Raw genomic sequence first — 18,648 nt, 5'->3', positions numbered from 1 at the left:
AAGTACTTGGAAAAAGTTAGTTATTTTTTCTCAGTTTTCTTCATTCTGAACCAGATTTGCCATTTTTCAAGGCTTGCCAGTCAGGATTTAGGACTCGCCAAACTACCGAATGAGCCCACCTTAAAGTGTCTGACGACTTACTGGTGAATGTTGTGCTGCTTTGATTTTAACTAAATCCAAATGGAGCCTGTGACACCTCTGATCACACAGTCCTTTTGGATGGTCTTAGGAGTGTGGTCAATATCCGGGCCACTGCCTTTTCAGTGAGGACTGCTGGTTCCTCTTTATCTCGAGCACCTAGTACAGTGGAGCCTCGGGTCACGAACGTCTCGGACCATGTACAAATCGGGTCACGACCAAAAGGTTCGCCAACCTTTTGCATCTGTTCACAACCACACACTCGGGTGACAAACAAGCCAGTTTCCCTTCTGGTTCGTACGCGCCAATGATTTCCACACATGTTCAGTCTCTCCCTGTGCATTCGCTCTGAACTCTTTGTGCTCTATTTCGTTTCCCTTCCGGTTTGTACGCCGGTGATTTACGCACGTGTTCAGTCTCTCCCTGTACAGGACATTGTTCTCGGTCAGACGTGCATCGCGCAGAGGGACTTTGTGGTATAGCGGGTCCACAGCTCACGTCAAGAGGAGCGAGCGAGTGAGCGCGTGCTCGCAGGCATGCAGCTGGACAGTGAGCCCAAGCGGGGGTGTTTTGGCCGACAGTCGGTGGGGCAGAAGGAAGCGGTCGCTCCAGCTGAGCGATCAAGAAACTGGAGTGACCAGAAGAAGGACGGCTGGCCCGCGTAAGGCCGAGAAGGCAGTTAAAGAATGCACTGGGCTTGAGACTGCTTCGAGCATTGTTTTAACCTGACTGTATTTTAATGAAGAATTTTAACCTCCACTTCACTTCTGTTTTTATGGGATCATTTATTTATTGAAGGATTCTGAAAGCACTGCACTTTATTTAATTTGGACTTGTTGTTTTGTTGATTTGAATAAAAGCACTTGGCACTTTTTTGCACCATCCGATTGCTCCATTGTAGTGCCTCACTGTCGTGCCCATCGCTAACATTGCAGACGGTGACGGGTTTAAGGGCTCCCGGAAGCGAGATGGGAGCAAGCAGCGAACCCGCATCGTCACAGGCTTTACCTCAAAACTGTAATCTCCTCGCCACCCAGCTTCCTCCTCACTTCCTTCACGCCAGAACTCGACTCATGCAAGGTGAGTTTTCTTGGTTGTTTACGGTTAGTTTTTGTATAAATTCCGGCTTTTTCAAATGTTCATTTTTTTTCCCTGCGCTTAAAACTCATTTACAGAAAGTGGTTCGTAAGCCTGTAGCGATGTTAGTTTTCTCTGTTAGGTTTTCTCGTGTTGTTCAATGTTTTTACATTCAGTTTACTATTACACTGTGCATTCTATGGTGTAATTGACTATTTTTGTGCTTAAAAATCTTATATTTACATGCAGCTCGTACAGCCTGGAATGGATTAATTGTATTTACATTTGTTTTGGAACGAATTACGGTTGTGACCCGAGGTTCCACTGTACCTGTTATGTTCCTCAGGGTTGGACCCTGTTTTGTTGTATTTGTACAGTGAGGCGCCAACTTACGGCTCCTTTTAGGGACCGTCTATTTGGTGCATCGTCGGTCACAAAGTGTACAGGACATTGGAATTGAGGCTCTGAGGGTCTGGTGTGGGTCACTTATATATGTATTTAAACTTAAAGCACAAACTGATCTTCACATCTTGGTGGTCTCAAGGTGGGTCCATTGAAGACCAGCAGTGTTTCTCAACCACTGGATCACGATCCACTGGTGAAGCATTGATGGAAACCCGTGAGCCACTGGTGGTGTGGTTGAGAAGCACTGCCTTTGCTGTCGTTGGGTCGCAGTGGGTGGCCTAAGTTATTGTCCGCGCTGCGTGATATGTTTCTCTATGAAGTGAGCTTGTTTCACCAGAGGGGACCCCCCAATCGCACTCATTTCACCAAAATGCTGCTAGTGACTCATAAGTGAATTTAGAAAATTGGGTCACGCGACCATAAAGGTTGAGAAACACTGGCGTCAGGAATGCTGAAGTAGAAGCCACGTGGAGCAGCGCACATCAAAACAAAGCTTAACTCTTTGAGGGCTGATTATTTTCTTTTTTGAAAAGCACACCAAGCAGTGGTGTCACACATTATTGAACGTGAAACATCTGTTGCTTCACGCGGTGCACACCAGTTCGCCATCTCTTGTGGTGGGGCAACAGCGGCAGGCACAGTGCAATGCGTTCTGGTTTATACCTCTTGTCGTTGTAAATGGTGGTCCTCCCCTGCAAACATGGCTGTAGGCACATCAGCTACACAAACCTGTTCAGCACCACAATCAGCTGGGGACCGATCAGCTGATGCTGGGACCTCAAATTCGCTTTTCATCACTGGTATCGACATCAGAGTCCGACGAGTCAGAGTCCAATACAGCGATAATATGCAAAATGGCATCCACAGAGTAGTTTGCTTGACACATTTGCTTCGATCTCTCGCCAGATGTCGATGCCATTTTTTCCATCGTTTACTCCTCGCTGCTCACACAAGTGCAGGGGAATCGCAATCAAACCAACGCAACTAACGTTCCTTCTAGCAAACAGAGTGGAACAAAAACATAACGACGAGGTTTGTCACCGTTTACACTTGATTACCACCGTCAGCCCCTCCTGTCGTCAAAAGTCGACATCCGCCCTGAAAGAGTTAAAGGGTCTTCCAGGAGTGTGAAGTAATAATAATGAAAGATTTATTACTGGGGCTGGTTCTGGCAATTTCTTGAAGATTATTACCTTGCTGTTTTCCTAAGGCCCACCGCTGTGAGCACAAATTGCTTTAACTCAGTTGGCTGTAAATTGCCGTGTGATCTGCGCATTGGCCGCTAAAATCTGATGAGTCGCTAGACGCCATATTTGTGTAGATAACGTTAAGCATTGGACATCAAAAACACTTCCTTCAGCTAAATGAAAATAAAATTGAAGTTCTTATATTTGGTTACTTCAGACTCTATGACTAGCATAATTAACAATTTAGGACCTTGGTCAGCAAATGTGCACAACCCTGTCAGGAAACCTTGGATGCGATTCCTACATTTGACAAACCAATGAACAGTTTGGTAAACGGCAGCTTCTTTCAGCTTTAATAAGATTCTCAAAGTGCGATTAGGGTTAGGCTAACCCTAACCCTAACCCTAATTTTGTAAATTTCCCCTTGGGATTAATAAAGTATCCATCTATCTATCTATCTATCTATCTATCTATCTATCTATTAGTGCTCTTCTTTAAAGACACCAAGGTAGTCGTTCATTAGAACAATCTGGACGAGAACAGGCCATTCATCCCAACAAAGCTCGCCAGTCCAATCCATTTAATTGTACGAAAATATCATCAAGTCAAGCTTTGAAGGTCCCCCTAAAGTCTTACTGCCCACTTGGTCACTTATGCCACGTCTCTGTGTAAAGAATGACGTCCCAATGTTTGTCTAAAATGTACCCTGAATAAGTTTCCAACTGTAGTGTCCCCTTGTTCTTGATGAACTCATTTTAAAGTCACCATCTCAATCCACTGGACTAATTCCATTCAAAATTTGAAACACTTCAATCAGGTCACCTCTTAGTCTCAGTTTACTTAAACCGAAAAGGTTCAACTCCTCCATTCTTTCCTCATAAGTCATACCCAGCAGTCCTGGAATCAGCCGAGTTGCTGTCTCCATCCGCTGTACTCATTCCCTTCATCATTTTAAACATTTCAATCAGGTCTCCTCCTAATCTTCTTTTTTCTTAAACCCTACATGCTCAGCTCTTTTCATCTTTCTTCATAACTCATCCCCTGTAGTTCAGGAATCAGCCTAGTCGCTCTTCTCTGGACCTTCTCTTGAGCTGCTATGTCCTTTTTGTAGCCTGCAGACCAAAACTTCACCCAGGACTCCAGATGAGGCCTCACCAGTGTGTTATAAACTTTGAGCAGAACCTCCTGTGATTTGTACTCCACACGTCAAGGCGCTATATAACCTGACAGTCTGTTGGCCTTCTTAATGGCTTCTGAGCACCGTTTGTCAGCCGACAGTCCACTATGACTCCTAAATCCTTCTCATAAGGTGGACTCTCGATTTTCAGACCTTCCATTGTGTATTTAGACCTCGCATATTGACTTCCTACGTGTAACACTTCACATTTACTGACATGAAATTTCATCTGCCCAAGCCTGTCTGCTGTCCAAACCCCTCTGTGATGATTCAACGGATTCTCAGTTATCTGTATTCCTCTCCGTATCCGTTGATATAGTAGAAACTAGGTGAAATACCATTGAGAGACCACCCCTAGCCCTACAAAGGCTGAGGGTTCAGCTTCTGAAACTTCGCTGCTTAGATTTTCATGAGGGCCCCCCTTCATTTGGGGGTCCTTGTATTTTTTTAAAGTGGCCTACAAGAGGTACTGCATTCTCAGGGGGTTTCAGGCTTCAGCGTCTTTCGTTTAATTATCGGGTGTGAATGAATCGTAATATTTCGGTGGTCTCTTTGAGTGTAAGTCTGACAATCACAGAGTTAATGAGTGATTTCGGCCCCCCGCTCACAGCATGTCTTTTTTTCTTTTCCTTTCTAGAAGCCACGTTTTCACATCAGCATGTGGCAGCTCTCAGCAGCACGTGGGATGTGGCGCCTTCACACTTCTTCATGCTGTGCCTTTCAGGCAGCGAGGAGAGTGTGAGATAAACAAGCAGATAAACACAGCCTGTCCGCCGACCGCCACCGCGTGAAGACTCCGGGCACTCGGCCAGCCTGCCCATATCTGTGGTCGGCACAGCGCCCTGAACTCCGAGACTGGCAAGCTTGGCTGATTCATTGGATAAGGAGTGGTGGGCAGTTGATCCTGGGGAATTAGGAATGGTTGTGGTGCGAAAAAGTAAGTGCCCCTCTTGGGGAATTCTAAAGAACATTATGAGAGTTTTGATGAGAACAGATCATGCCACCCAACAAGCTCGCCAGTCTTATTCACCTCATGTCTCCAAAACAGCGAATCGAGGTTTGAAAGTCCTACTATCCAAGATGTTTAAAGGTCACGTCGTCCTCACCGTGTCCTAAAATTACAGCTCCTCTAACCAACAACACAAGCATGTGCTGCGCTTGAGGTGTAATATGCTTTTAGCTCATGGAGCAAGGCACTACATAACATTCAGACTGATGGATTTGCCTTTACTTAGGGTTTCAGCCCTCAAGTACATAACCTTGGCTGTGAAGGCCAGATCCACAGCATGTAATGGTAATGTTTAGTTGTTTTTAGCTCGTTGAACAAGGCGCTGTATCAAATAACAGTCCAGAGACGTGTCCGTATTTAAGTTCTTATTTTTGACGTTTCCAGTTCATGTTGAATTTGGATACGTGCGGCATGTGATCTACTTGAAGTGTGAAGTGCTGTGAGCTCGTTGCGCAGGGCGCTATACAAAATAATGCCCAACTGATTAAATTGTCCCACCGTGTGATTTCTGAACACACCCTTTGTATCAAGTCACCACCATAGCACACACACACACACACACAGCACCCGCGCCAGGCTTGTGCCCTCTCCCTGCCGCCTCCCATTAAATGGAGCAGAATAATTAGCAGCGGGAAGAGCTGCTGATGATAAAAATATCCTGGCAGCTCGTCGTCTCCACCAGGAATAAGATGGGGCGGGTAATTCTGGGTGCTTACAGTTCAGGATACACTAAGATGTCCGTCACTAGCCTCCTGTGACAGTGTGGCCAACATCAGTGCCCACTGGCTGGCTTCTGATTCTTTGAGTTAAAACACAGCAGACGTGGGCAGGGGCACAGGTCAGCTTAGGTGTGGCGTTCGAGACTGCCCTCTTGAAAATCGGCCATTGGCGGGCCCTCGGGAGACCACTGTGCCCATTAAGAGAATAAGAAAAATCATTGGAAATGATAGCAGTAAGTGGATGGTATGGTTCTGCATTTTTATATTATTTTTTTTCCCAGTGACTTTATATATCAGTTTCCCGACTGTCAATACAAAAAAGTTCTGGAGGAGGCAAGAAGATGTTAAAAAAAGGAAAAAAAAAATGAAGTGTCACATTTTTGAACGGCCGTATAAGTCGGGGTCTGATTTTATGATCGATTTTCAGGTTTCAAAACCCGACTTATATGCGAGTATATACGGTAAATACCCTGGACCATGGCATTGCCAGCCTTTCAAGGAGGACGCTTCCTCTTCCTGTTTCTGCCAATGTGTGCATGCCTGGTGTACACGTCGCATCACATCGTTTGCATTTTCGGTCTTAAGTGTGGGTGGAGATCCTTTCATAAACGACATGAAAACGCCAGTGTGTACGGAGATTGTTTTTGTAGCCGAATGAAAATTCTGGGAGACGGATGCTGGCAGAAGGGTTGGCAGAGGGTGTGTGAGCGACAGAGACCGAGAAATGATGAAGCACTTTAAAGAAAAAAAAAACAGCTATTGAGGGACCCACTGGTCTGGATTCAGGGCCACTCGCAAGTCTCTGAAAGTATCCTGCCTTGGATTGGCTTACAGAGTTGAGGAGCGTGAATACAGATGGCATTGCCCGTTATCCCGAGTGACTGGCATGCATGGTAATGTGAATGTGCAAGATGTGGACGAGGCAGAGGTAGGATCATAAGAGCTGTGGGAGATCAGAGCAGCATTGGAAGGCGGCCGAGGAAGGAGACAACTTTACATGATGGAGGTGATATATTTCATTAGGCCGTGTAGGGTCACTGGCACCATTGATGAAAAAAGATCAGCCAAATAATGCCATATAAACAAAAACACAAGATGAAGATCTATTAGCATGTTATCATCGAGTTCCACCACCAAAGGACAGGAATAAAATTTCAGTAACTCAACACCGATGGCAGAAACGCAAAGCAATACTCATGAATTTCTAAAGGGCCGAATCCTGTCGTACATACGACGCCATCACAAAACCTTCAGACCCTTCACTTATATCACGTTGTGTTATGTTGCCACGTTATGCCAAAGTGGTTTAAAGTTGTTTTTTCAGTTTTTCATTCTTTATAAATTAAATAATATAAAGTTTTGTCTTTTTCTAAGCCAGTGTTTTGCCGATTTAGACCTCGAGTTTCAGGGCAGATTGTAACGGAGTTAAAATAGAGTTCAATTACTGCCAAAAAAGTCGCGTCCGAGTACCACGCATTTTGCAAACGTGAGTTGCATGTTGAAAGTGAGCGATACGCTTGGCAAGTGTGTTGCGGTCACGTGATTTATTTATTTATTTTTTTTATCACACTCTTGTGTGATATCGCTGCCGAAATTATTTGAGCGTGAAAGCAACAAGACAAGGGCTGGACTTTGTTCTTCTATCCAATGGAAATAGTCAATGGTAAACGGCCAATCGTGAGGCCCACCTCCAAACGGGAATGTGCACAGTTTACTCCGTGACTCGGACTTATGAAAACTATGGCTTTTTTTTTTTTTTTTTAAACCCTGGTTTGCTGCTGTTTTTTTTTTTAATCCAATTCAGTCCCCCACGACAAAAAAGTCAATCAGACCTCAAAATCAGTGACGTTTCACGGTCAGGGCTTGCACAGAAATCACTGCGAGACCACGGCCTTCTCTGCACATCATTGCAAGGTCCAAATTCTATTCTTTAAAAGCAAAAAGTTATTTTTGCGTTGTAGGAGGAGAATGGGGCATCCTGGCCGAGAGAGAGGATGGCTTATTACCCAGGCGGGAGGCCAAAGTGGAACAACAAATGGATTGCCGGTGGGATGAAAAAATAACTTTGTGCCCAGCTGGTTTTAAATTAATGGATGGAGCAGAGGAAGCTGGGAGTCAGCAGCTGTTCCATCCCCCATTGTGGTCCTCATATGGTAGCCCAGTCGGGACACCTGCAGGGGTGCTTGGGAGAGTTGGAGTCCAGAAGTGCAACCCTGTTGGGGTCCCTGGGCACTGACCAGGTGTTGAGGAAGGACCTTCCTACTTTTTTGTATTACCCAGAAGTGCTTTCAGGAAGACGCACGGTGTGGTACCAGAAGCATTCCCAGGTTGGGGTTAGAGTAGGGGATAATGCCTACGGCATCCGCATGGGTACACTGACCAAAGATTTTACAACTAAAATATAGTTATAAGAGTAAGTTAGTCGTCTTGTCCCAGAATCTACAAATGCCTACCTCTTGTTTAAACCATTAGGGGCATATGTGTCGAATGGCTCGATCCACTCTTTCTCTTACTGCTTCGCTCGCCAACCCCAGACCCCCCCACCCCACCAACCCCAATGGCTACAATATGTGCCAACCACTTCGTGTCTCTGCCGCTCCTGTTGTGAAGGGGGGACACTGAAGATTCAGTCCGTCCTCCGAAACCCCCTCTTAAACGGTGATACAATGGGAAACGAATACAGTTTTATTTATTTATTTTTTTTATATCCTCTTTGCTCGATCAGCTGCTGCTGCCGTGCCACGCGATCTGCATCTCACGCGGCGCTTCAAGCGTTTCAAAAGCCTGTACAGCAGCTGTCCTTTAGTCTCACTGCCTTGCCTCTCTTCTCCCCCAGATATCCTCTGCTCCTGTTTGGGGGTCCCACTCCTGAGGTGCGGCCCAGTGAAGAAGAAGACTTTCTATTCTTTTAATTGAGAGACGGAGCTGTCCCCCTCCTGGCAACACGAATTAGACGATCTACAAGTCTCCGACTTAAAGTTTAAATCTGAACAACAACAAATCTCTCTTCGCTCTTCCGTTATTTCACCAAGTAATAATTTCAGTTTGTTGGCGCTCATGCGATCTTTACTGTCAGTTTTTTTGAGACTTTCGAATTTTCGTACTTCCATCATCTCTAACCTGCTCTGCATGTGTATCGCGCCAACGTTTTTGAATTCTTTACGACGTTCTACTTTGTCATCTGCTCTTTGTCTTTTATTTCTGGCCCCGGGCCTGTTTGAATCTCTTGGTTGGCACAAAGACTCGTCTCGCGGGACATGAAAGTGTCTCTCTGAGAAAGTCGCGTCTCGTCCCAAGATTTTTTTATATAATAGAGAGACATGTTTTATTCCAACAGGTTTCGGTGGCGGTGGGCAACACTCCAAGGAGGAAGAATTGGTTTATTTTGTGTATTTTGGCAACTGGTTTAGATTTCATGCTGAGTTTTAATAAATTTAAACCTACGAGTGTGCTGGGCTTTACTGTGCCTTGGGTTTGGGGCTGGTAGCGACCCCTTGTGGTCACAGCCTTGACAAACACTGCGCCCGTATTTTTTAGTAAGTTGTGAGTCGTCGATCAGACTGCGCACAGCCCGTTTAGTGGTGGGGGATGGAGGAGAGCCTCGCGATTGGCCGCAGAGCGCTGCGCTGTGTGTGTTCCAGCTACCCAGAAGCCACTGCGAAGGTGTTGTATTGTTTCAGCTTCTACCCGTTAACTGCGTCTTTTATTTGCTTTTTCAAAGTGCCTTAACTTTCTCAAGTACCCTCCTACATAATGCAAAATCACTTGCTGTATTCCCATTTAGTTAAAGAGCTGAAATTTGGCAGAATGGTGCATCTAAATCAGTAGGCATCCGCTAAGAAAGGATATTTTGACACATCGTCATTTTAGGGGGTAAAAAAATAACATACAGAACAACAACTAATTACCCCAAAATCTCACAAGTGCTTGGACTTATTTGAGTGAAATTTGGTGGCATTATGGGGGAAAAAAAAGAAAATTAGCCGACACGTGTTTTGTTGATATTTGTCGATATTAATGATAGAGCGTGTGGCCCATTTTAAGGCACCCTGCCGTTTTTCCTCTCGGCGCACACAGGCTGCCAGTCGATTGCCGCCAGCACAGCACTGCCACTCGCCAATGAGACGTACGGACGGACGAGTGAATAAGCCGAGGTGTGTTGACAAGGGGTAGTAAGGAGCTCTGAAGCTGCAGTAAGCGGCGGCTGCACACTCGAGACGCGCCGCGCCGCCAGGGATAGACGGAGAGAGAAACGCTGGAGCTTCGAAGGGAGACGGGATGGACGCATAACGCCAAGGGGTCGGCCCACCTCCCTTTGATTTATGGTAACCTAAACTGCGCACAAGGAGCCGTCCCTTCAAGTCTTACACGCCAGCAAATCTCCCATGTAAGGGCTTCACCTAGGGTACCAAAAGTGGCAGTGCCTATGCTGTGTATGGCATTGACGATAGAATTTATTATCTATAAGGTGTCATGTGCTGTTTAACTCTTTGAGGGCTTAATATTTTTTCCCAAAAAAATGCCATCCATCCATCCATCCATCCATCCTCTTCCACTTATCCAAGGTCGGGTCACGGGGGCAGCAGCTTAAGCAGAGAGGCCCAGACTTCCCTCTCCCCGGCCACATCTTCCAGCTCTTCCGGGAGAATCCCAAGGCGCTCCCAGGCCAGCCCGGAGACATAGTCCCTCCAGCGTGTCCTGGGTCTTCCCCGGGGCCTCCTCCCGGTTGGACATGCCCGGAACACCTCACCAGGGAGGCGTCCAGGAGGCATCCTGATCAGATGCCCGAGCCACCTCATCTGACTCCTCTCGATGCTCTACTCTGAGCCCCTCCCGGATGACTGAGCTTCTCACCCTATCTTTAAGAGAAAGCCCAGACACCCTGCGGAGGAAACTCATTTCAGCCGCTTGTATTCGCGATCTCGTTCTTTCGGTCACTACCCATAGCTCATGACCATAGGTGAGGGTAGGAGCGTAGATCGACTGGTAAATTGAGAGCTTTGCCTTACGGCTCAGCTCCTTTTTCACCACGACAGACCGCTGCAGAGCCCTCATCACTGTGGACGCCGCACCGATCCTCCTGTCCATCTCACGCTCCATTCTTCCCTCACTCGTGAACAAGACCCCGAGATACTTGAACTCCTCCACTTGGGGCAGGATCTCTCCCCCAACCCTGAGAGGGCACTCCACCCTTTTCCGGCTGAGGACCATGCTCTCGGATTTGGAGGTGCTGATTCTCATCCCAGCCGCTTCACACTCCGCTGCGAACCGATCCAGAGAGCTGAAGATCACGGCCTGATGAAGCAAACAGGACAACATCATCTGCAAAAAGCAGTGACCCAATCCTGAGTCCACCAAACCGGACCCCTTCAACACCCTGGCTGCACCTAGAAATTCTGTCCATAAAAGTTCTGAACAGAATCGGTGACAAAGGGCAGCCCTGGCGGAGTCCAACTCTCACTGGAAACGGGCTCGACTTACTGCCGGCAATGCGGACCAAGCTCTGACACGGTTGTACAGAGACCGAACAGCTCTTATCAGGGGGTCCGGTACCCCATACTCCCGGAGCACCCCCCACAGGATTCCCCGAGGGACACGGTCGAATGCCTTTTCCAAGTCCACAAAGCACATGTAGACCAGTCGGGCAAACTCCCATGCACCCTCCAGAACTCTGCTAAGGGTGAAGAGCTGGTCCACTGTTCCGCGACCAGGACGAAAACCACACTGTTCCTCCTGAATCCGAGGTTCGACTATCCGACGGACCCTCCTCTCCAGAACCCCTGAATAGACTTTTCCAGGGGGGCTGAGGAGTGTGATCCCTCCCAAAAAAATGCAGTTTTCTAAAAAAGCCCGCAAAGCAATGGATTTCAGACATAAATCAACATAAAACGTCTGTTGCGGCGTGCCGGGGCTGCAGTCGGTGCCTGTTCTCCGTGTAAAGAAAAACTTCCTCATGTTTGCCTGAAATTCACCCTTAAGTTTCCAGCTGTGTTCTTGATGAACTCATTTGAAAGTCGCCGTCTCGACCCACTGGACTAATCCCCTTCATCATTTCACACACTTCCATCCTGTCACCTCTTAATCTTCTTTTGCTTAATTTGGCATGAGATTCACAGAAACGGCATTAAGGCTAGTGGTGCACCATCTGTTGGAATGACGAATGCAATGCACGTGTCTCTGTCATCTGCCATTTCTTAGAATATTAGAACAATCTGGACGAGAGAGCACAGGCCGTTCAGCCCAGCAAAGCCCTCCAGTCCCGTCCCCTTCGTTCTTCTAAAATAACATCAAGTCGAGTTGTGAGGGTCCCTAAAGTCTTACTGTCCACCGCACTACTTGGCCACTTATTCCACATGCCTGCGGTTCTTCCTAATGTTCGTGTGAAGTTTCCAGCTGTGTCCTTGATGAACTCATTTGAAAGTCACCGTCTCGACCCACTGGACTAATCCCCTTCATCATTTTAAACACTTCAATTGTGTCTCCTCTTCATCTCCTTGTGCTTAAACTCTAAAGGCCCAGCTCTTTTAATTTTTCCTCCTAACTCATCCCCTGTAGTTGCTCTTCTCTGGACCTTCTCTTGTGCTGCTGTGTCCTTTTTGTAGGTTGGAGACCCAAACTGCACCCAGGACTCCAGCTGAGGCCTCACCAGTGCTTTATGAAGCTTCAGCGTCGCCTCCCAAGACTTGTGCTCCACACATCAAGGCGCTATATAACCCGACACTCGGCCCGCCTTCTTAGTGGCTTCTGAACGCTGTCTGCCAGTTGACAGTGACGAGCCCACTCTGTCTGTCTGTCTGTCCTTCTGTTGAGGTGTACCTTTGATTTTTGGACCTGCCACTGTGTATTCAGACTTCACATTTTTACTTCCCTCATATAATTCTTTGCATTTGCTGACGTTAAATTTCATCGTCCACAAATCTGCCCCAGCCGGCCTGCTGTCCAAGTCCCTCTGTAAAGAGTCAGTGGTTTCTCGATTGTCTCCAGTCCTGATGGATTAAGTGCTAAACGATCGAGAAATAACGGAGAGTCTTGTTTGTGGCTGCAGTTCCTTTATTCTCCAGGGTGGATATAGAATGACTAAGGCCATTTGTAAGGAAACTCTGACACTCCTCTCTCTGCCTGGCTGCTCTCTCTTGGGGCGCCCGAGTTCCCACCTAACATCCTGTTCGAACATCTGTGCTCATCTGCATTGAACATCTGAAAACACGCATAGAAACAGTCCAGCAGGGGCACACGGTGACATGTTGAGTACGGCACGTAGCAGATACTGTAACACACACACACACACACACACAGAGTGTGCGGCACCATCAGGCACTTCATCTCTAATAGCTTCTGCATTCTGCTATCGGGACCCCTCACTACTAAACGATTTGGCTCCCCACCCTCAATCGCAGTGTCAGATGCCCTCCTTCAGTGAGCTACTGTGCACCACCAGGGTGAGGTGCCACGTGGACTCTGCACGTTCTTCCTATGTGGTTTCCCTTTTGTGTCTCCCAGGGCTTTTTGTGAAGATTACCTGCTAATACTGACAGTTTGGGGGGTAGGGGTGGTCCCTCTGCCTTACCTTATGGGCGGGGAGATGTTGGGTATTGGCCAGCTTCACCCACCAGTCAAGGGGCTACATGAAGGAGGGCCATCCTTTAGATCAGGGGTGTCAATCTCAGATCCTGAAAACTTATCATAATTCTTTTGCCCAAATTATAATTGACTTGCTTAATTGGCAGACAGAGAACTTCAAAACCTGAGGCTGTGCAGGTTCAAATCCCACTAGTGTCCCTGTGTCACCTCACAAACACAAAAGAGAAGGAAACAATTGTATCTCCAATGTTGTCATGAATAAAGGCATCAGCCTGATAATAAATAAAAGAGAGATAGGAAAGGCGCTATATAGCGGACTGTAGACAGAAATTGTAGATACAGTATATAGATATGAAAGACTATATATAATAGAAATATAGATATGAATAAGGGTGGCGCAGTGGTAGCGCTGCTGCCTCGCAGTTAGGAGACCCGGGTTCGCTTCCCGGGTCCTCCCTGTGTGGAGTTTGCATGTTCTCCCCATGTCTGGGTGGGTTTCCTCCAGGCGCTCCAGTTTCCTCCCACAATCCAAAGACGTGCAGGTTAGGTGGATTGGCAATTCTAAATTGGTGTGTGCTTGGTGTGTTTGTGTGTGTCCTGTGGTGGGGTGGCACCCTGCCCAGGATTGGTTCCTGCCTTGTGCCCTGTGTTGGCTGGGATTGGCTCCAGCAGACCCCCATGACCCTGTATTCGGATTCAGCGGGTTAGAAAATGGATGGATGGATGGATAGATATCAGTAAAAACCAATATGCAGTTGATAAGGAAAGATACAATATAATAGATAGATATAGTTATGAAAGGCACTATATAATAGATAGATATCAATAAATAGCAACATGTAATCAATAAGAAAAGGTACAATATAACAGATCTAGATATGGAAGGCACTATATAACAGAAATATAGATATGAGTAAAAAGCAGTAGCAGTCGATAAGGTGTAATATTCTAGGTAGGTATAGATATGAAAGGCACTATATAATAGATGCCAGCAAAAAACGATATGCAGTTGATAAGAAAAGATACAATATAATAGATAGGTATACAGTAGTTATGAAAGGCACTATATAGCAGTTAGATATCAATAAATAGCAACATGTAATCAATAAGAAAAGGTACAATATTCTAGATGTGAAAGGAACTCCGAAGTGGTTAAAGGTTTGGACTTCTAACCCTGAGCTTGTGGGTTCAAACCCCATTACTGAGGCCGGGTGACCCCGAGCCATTCTCTTCACCTGCCTTTGTTCCGACTGGAGCAAGCAAAAGAAATGGAACCCATCGTATGTCAGATGTTGTAAGCTACTATGGATAAAGGCACCAGCCTGATAATAAGTAAAAGGGAGAGATAGGAAAGGCGCTATATAACGGACTGTAGACAGACATTGTAGGTACAGTATGTACTGTAGATATGAAAGACTATATATAATAGAAATATAGATATGAGTAAAAAGCACTATGCAAATGATAAGCAAAAGTACAGTATTCTAGATAGAGAGATACAGATATGAAAGGCACTCTATAATAGAAATATCGATATGAGTAAAAAAGCAATATGCAGTCGATAAGACAGGCCAGCAGACCACCAGCTAACTTGAGGGGCTCAAACACTCGTCTTTTCCTAATCAGCTGTTCATCAAACCCGTTCTTTCATGCTAGAGCCTGATCGTGTCCTCGGTGTGCCACACCTGTCACATCCAAAACTGAGACGAGGGTCAGGTGTGTTTCTCAGACCTTCGTCGTTTCCTTTCCAGATACTTTAATGGGTATGAAGGACGCGGGTTCAGATGGGGTATCCTGGTCTTATGCGCGCTTGTGTTGCCCCTCATTATTGTTTGGCTGCTTGTTAACGAAAAAAAAAAAGAAGCAATGAAAATGCGAGTCAATAAAAATCGGGGTCACGCCAGCAAAAGCGAAGAAGGTGGCTAGAACTGTCCTGCACGAATTGAGCTTGCCAGCCATGCATTAGAGGATGTATACAGGGGTCCCTGTCAGGACCACGGATATACAGAGGGGGTCTCCGCCAACGTCACAAAATCACATGGCATACATTCAAAAGGTAGTGCCAACATCAACGGGCATAGAGAGGGCACGTACCACCATAACATCCATCAGCGTGTGTTGTGTTACATGAAGTGGTTCACTTCTATAACGGGGGTATTAAACGGACGATTATCTGCCACCATTACCTGGATTACCTGGACAATAAGGAAGGGGGGGATCACAATCTGCATAGCCGCCTAAGTACCATCTGTGAAGTGCGCTATATAATCTAACAATGCTACCCCTTACGAGGTCCGCGCAGCTCACAAGCCCGCACGGCAGTCGAACTCGAATCAGCAAACGCCTGCCCGTTAAACACATCAGCCAATGCTGCGGGCCGTGGTGGCGCACACGCGGCGCCGCATCTCCAGTCCAGTCCCGACCCGGCAGTACGCCCACTCACTCGCCTGTGTCCGCTCTCCGCTCGGTCTGCAGCAGGGCGCCGTAGCTCCTCAGGGTCCGCTCCGTCTCCGAGATGGATTTCTTTAATTCCATGGCAGCGCCGTGTCCCGCGCTCTCCCTTCAGCTCTGGATGATCGGCGCTCGAGGACGATGCTATGGAAGGAAGTCTTTCTCTCTCTGTCTGTCTCTTCCTCTGTGTCTCTCTTTCTCTTTTTTCTCCCCGCCGTATTTTAATTTCGCTCTGTTTGCACGTTTTCTTCTAATCGTTTAATTACTTGTGTGTCTTCACCCGGTGGCGGTGAAACGCGACGCTCAACATCCTTCATGCCCTTCGTCTGCCTTTATTTTTATTCCTGTTTTCTCTTGGATGCTGAGGATTTTTACAGGCGGGATCTCGTGACGTCACTAACCTGGCTGAGGATGCAGGGAGCATGCGCAGTATGCGCGGCATCCTATATTAACGCATTTACGCAGATTTTCTTTTTTAAGTGAAACTGGTCATTTAATTCTTGTCGTGAACTTAATTTAAGTGTTTATTGTATGCAGGCATTAACGACGCGTGCTGTTTTTCTTCATTTAACTTTTATTTAGTTTTAAATGTAAATACAAGGGCGAAAAAAGTCATTTTGTGTTATGAATAGAAAACGTGGAGTCAGCAGGAAGCGCACTTGGGATGCCGCAGGGCTGGAGTCGCGCAGATGAAGCCCACGCCGGGGCGCCGCTCCCTGGTCCTTTATTTCTATGTTCAGGTTTGATGCGCTCTTCAAGTAGTCCTTTATAGCAAAATCAATGCAGGGATTACTGGGCACAAGGTGGGAAACAACACTGGACGGGACGCCCCCACAGTCGCATGCTAAAATAACCGACACGTCCTCGTGGATGGGGAAGGAAAAACAAAACCTGGCAGGCACAAGGAGAACATACAAACTCCACACAGAAGGCAATGGGCACAAAGCTATAGGATGAGGAGACACGAGGTGGTCGCGGCGGCACTTTAGCAGAAAATAAAATGAAACAAATAATCAATAAAAAGACGCGTCTGTGAGACGAAACAAAATCCTGCGGCTAGACTGAAGGAAAGGCGTTTGGTTTCATTGACGTCGCACGTCTGGGCAGGAAACGACAAATAAATGGACCCAAATCAGTTCACGGGGTACGCGGGGGTCCTGCACTTACGCGACATGCGCTGGCGTAACAAAGAAGGCGTGTAGATGTCATGAAGCCAGTTGTCATGTGTAGTAGTAGCATGTAAGAATTTAAAAAGCTCATTATGTGACTTGACGCTGCACCGCCTTCTGTGTGCGTTCTGCGTGCTTCCTGGGGTGTGCGCGTGGACCACCTTGTATAGTTAAAAATAAAAAAACAGCTTGCAGGATACTAAGTTGATCCCGTGGACGCGTGAGGGAGCCGCGCTGGTGGTCGCCCATCCTTGTGCTGGCCTGCCAGACTGAAGCCACGTCACAGAACGGCCACCGAAGGCTGCAGGTGCACTTCTGATGCCCCCCTACCAAGCCCCCCCCACCCCACCCCATATACCCTACGATACTCGATCTGACTCATGGGTTACAAATATCCTGATGTTAGATTGAAGGAGAGCACGTTTCGTCTCGTTTCGCTGATGTTGCAGGTCAGAAAAATGTCTGAAGGGAAGGCATTAACGGGAAAAATTACGAAGCCCCTCAAGTGACATGTGTGAGAAAAAAAAATAGTAGGTGGGTGAACAAAAATGTCACTGGGGTGATAAAAACTAAATATAGACGGGAGAATCCATCCATTATTCATGCTGGTACCAAACCCAGCCAACACAGGGCGCAAGGCAGGAAACACACACACACACCAGGGACAATTTAGGATCGTCAATCCACCTAACCTGCATGTCTTTGGACTGTGGGAGGAAACCCACGCAGACACGGGGAGGACCAGCAAACTCCACGTAGGGCAGACTTGGGAAGCGAACCCGGGTCTCCTAACTGCGAGGCAGCAGCGCTACCCACTGCGCCACCGTGCTGCCGACGAGAGAATCCGCAATATGTGAATGAACGCAAGTAAACTTCAAATCATTTCGGGCGTGGGGGCTCAGGGGGTCCTGCGTTTGCTCGACGGCGGCCGGCTCAGTGTTTCGACTCCTTCTGTGTGCGCAATGCGAGTTCTCGGCGTGTTCTTCATGACTGTCCTCCCTTTGGTCCTCTGATACGAATATTTGGTGTCCGTCTACACAGACTCGCTGCTCCGGTCGGTTTTTAGGACGTTAAATGCTCTCCGGGTCTCGAGCTGCTCGGGGGGCTCAAGCGCCTGTTATGCTGCAGAGGACGCATAAAGTCATCGGCCGCCTGTTGGACCCCCGACTGAATGGACCCACAAAGCCGCCACTCCACGGTGACCTGCCAGGCAAAGTCACTTTTGTGATCTTCTCGTTTATTTTACTCCTCCGATTAACCATAAAGTGCTGCGCAGTGGTTTGTGGGTCTGCACCACCAGGGGTCCCACATGGCAGGTAGAACTTCGTTCATCCCCAGGGAGGAAATCTGCCTTTTTACAGAAGTTCATTAAATGAATAAATTAAATGAACGCACACACACCTTGATCTGAACAAACGCCAGAATGACTAAACACAAAGAAAACTTCTAACTTGTGGGTCTCAGTAAGGCGCTATACTGGTGTATTGTTGGTATAAAAGACCCCCAGTCTCCTATCCTGACACACACTTGTGCTGAATGACTCATTGGCTGAAATTCCTCAGTGTTGGTGTGTCAGACAGAGGATGTGCAGCTTTGTTCATAATGGCGCTCAGTTCTGTCTTCATGCGACCTCCAGGGGGTCCGGAGTTTGCCCCCCTAACTGAGCCTGTCCTGTGTTTGTTTGGTGGTCTCTCCTGAAGTGACGGCACCAGCACAGCACATATTAGAGGAACGC

At 47.2% G+C, this 18,648-nt stretch overlaps 1 protein-coding gene across 1 annotated transcript in view; it reads right to left on the bottom strand.

Moving 5' to 3' along the window:
- Positions 1 to 16,143, bottom strand: part of bmerb1 (bMERB domain containing 1) — a 29,470-nt gene extending 13,327 nt beyond the window's left edge. Inside the window, exon 1 of the mRNA XM_039775084.1 lies at positions 15,741 to 16,143. Within this exon, the coding sequence (XP_039631018.1) occupies positions 15,741 to 15,828 (88 nt within the window). The 5' untranslated portion in view covers positions 15,829 to 16,143. The remainder of the gene's footprint in view (positions 1 to 15,740) is intronic.
- Positions 16,144 to 18,648: the final 2,505 nt, after the last annotated feature.

Source organism: Polypterus senegalus, chromosome 13 (assembly GCF_016835505.1).
Source record: "Polypterus senegalus isolate Bchr_013 chromosome 13, ASM1683550v1, whole genome shotgun sequence".
In the NCBI taxonomy this organism is placed as follows: domain Eukaryota; kingdom Metazoa; phylum Chordata; class Cladistia; order Polypteriformes; family Polypteridae; genus Polypterus; species Polypterus senegalus.
Note: the sequence above shows the minus strand (reverse complement) of the source record. Positions and strands in the feature narration are given on the sequence as shown.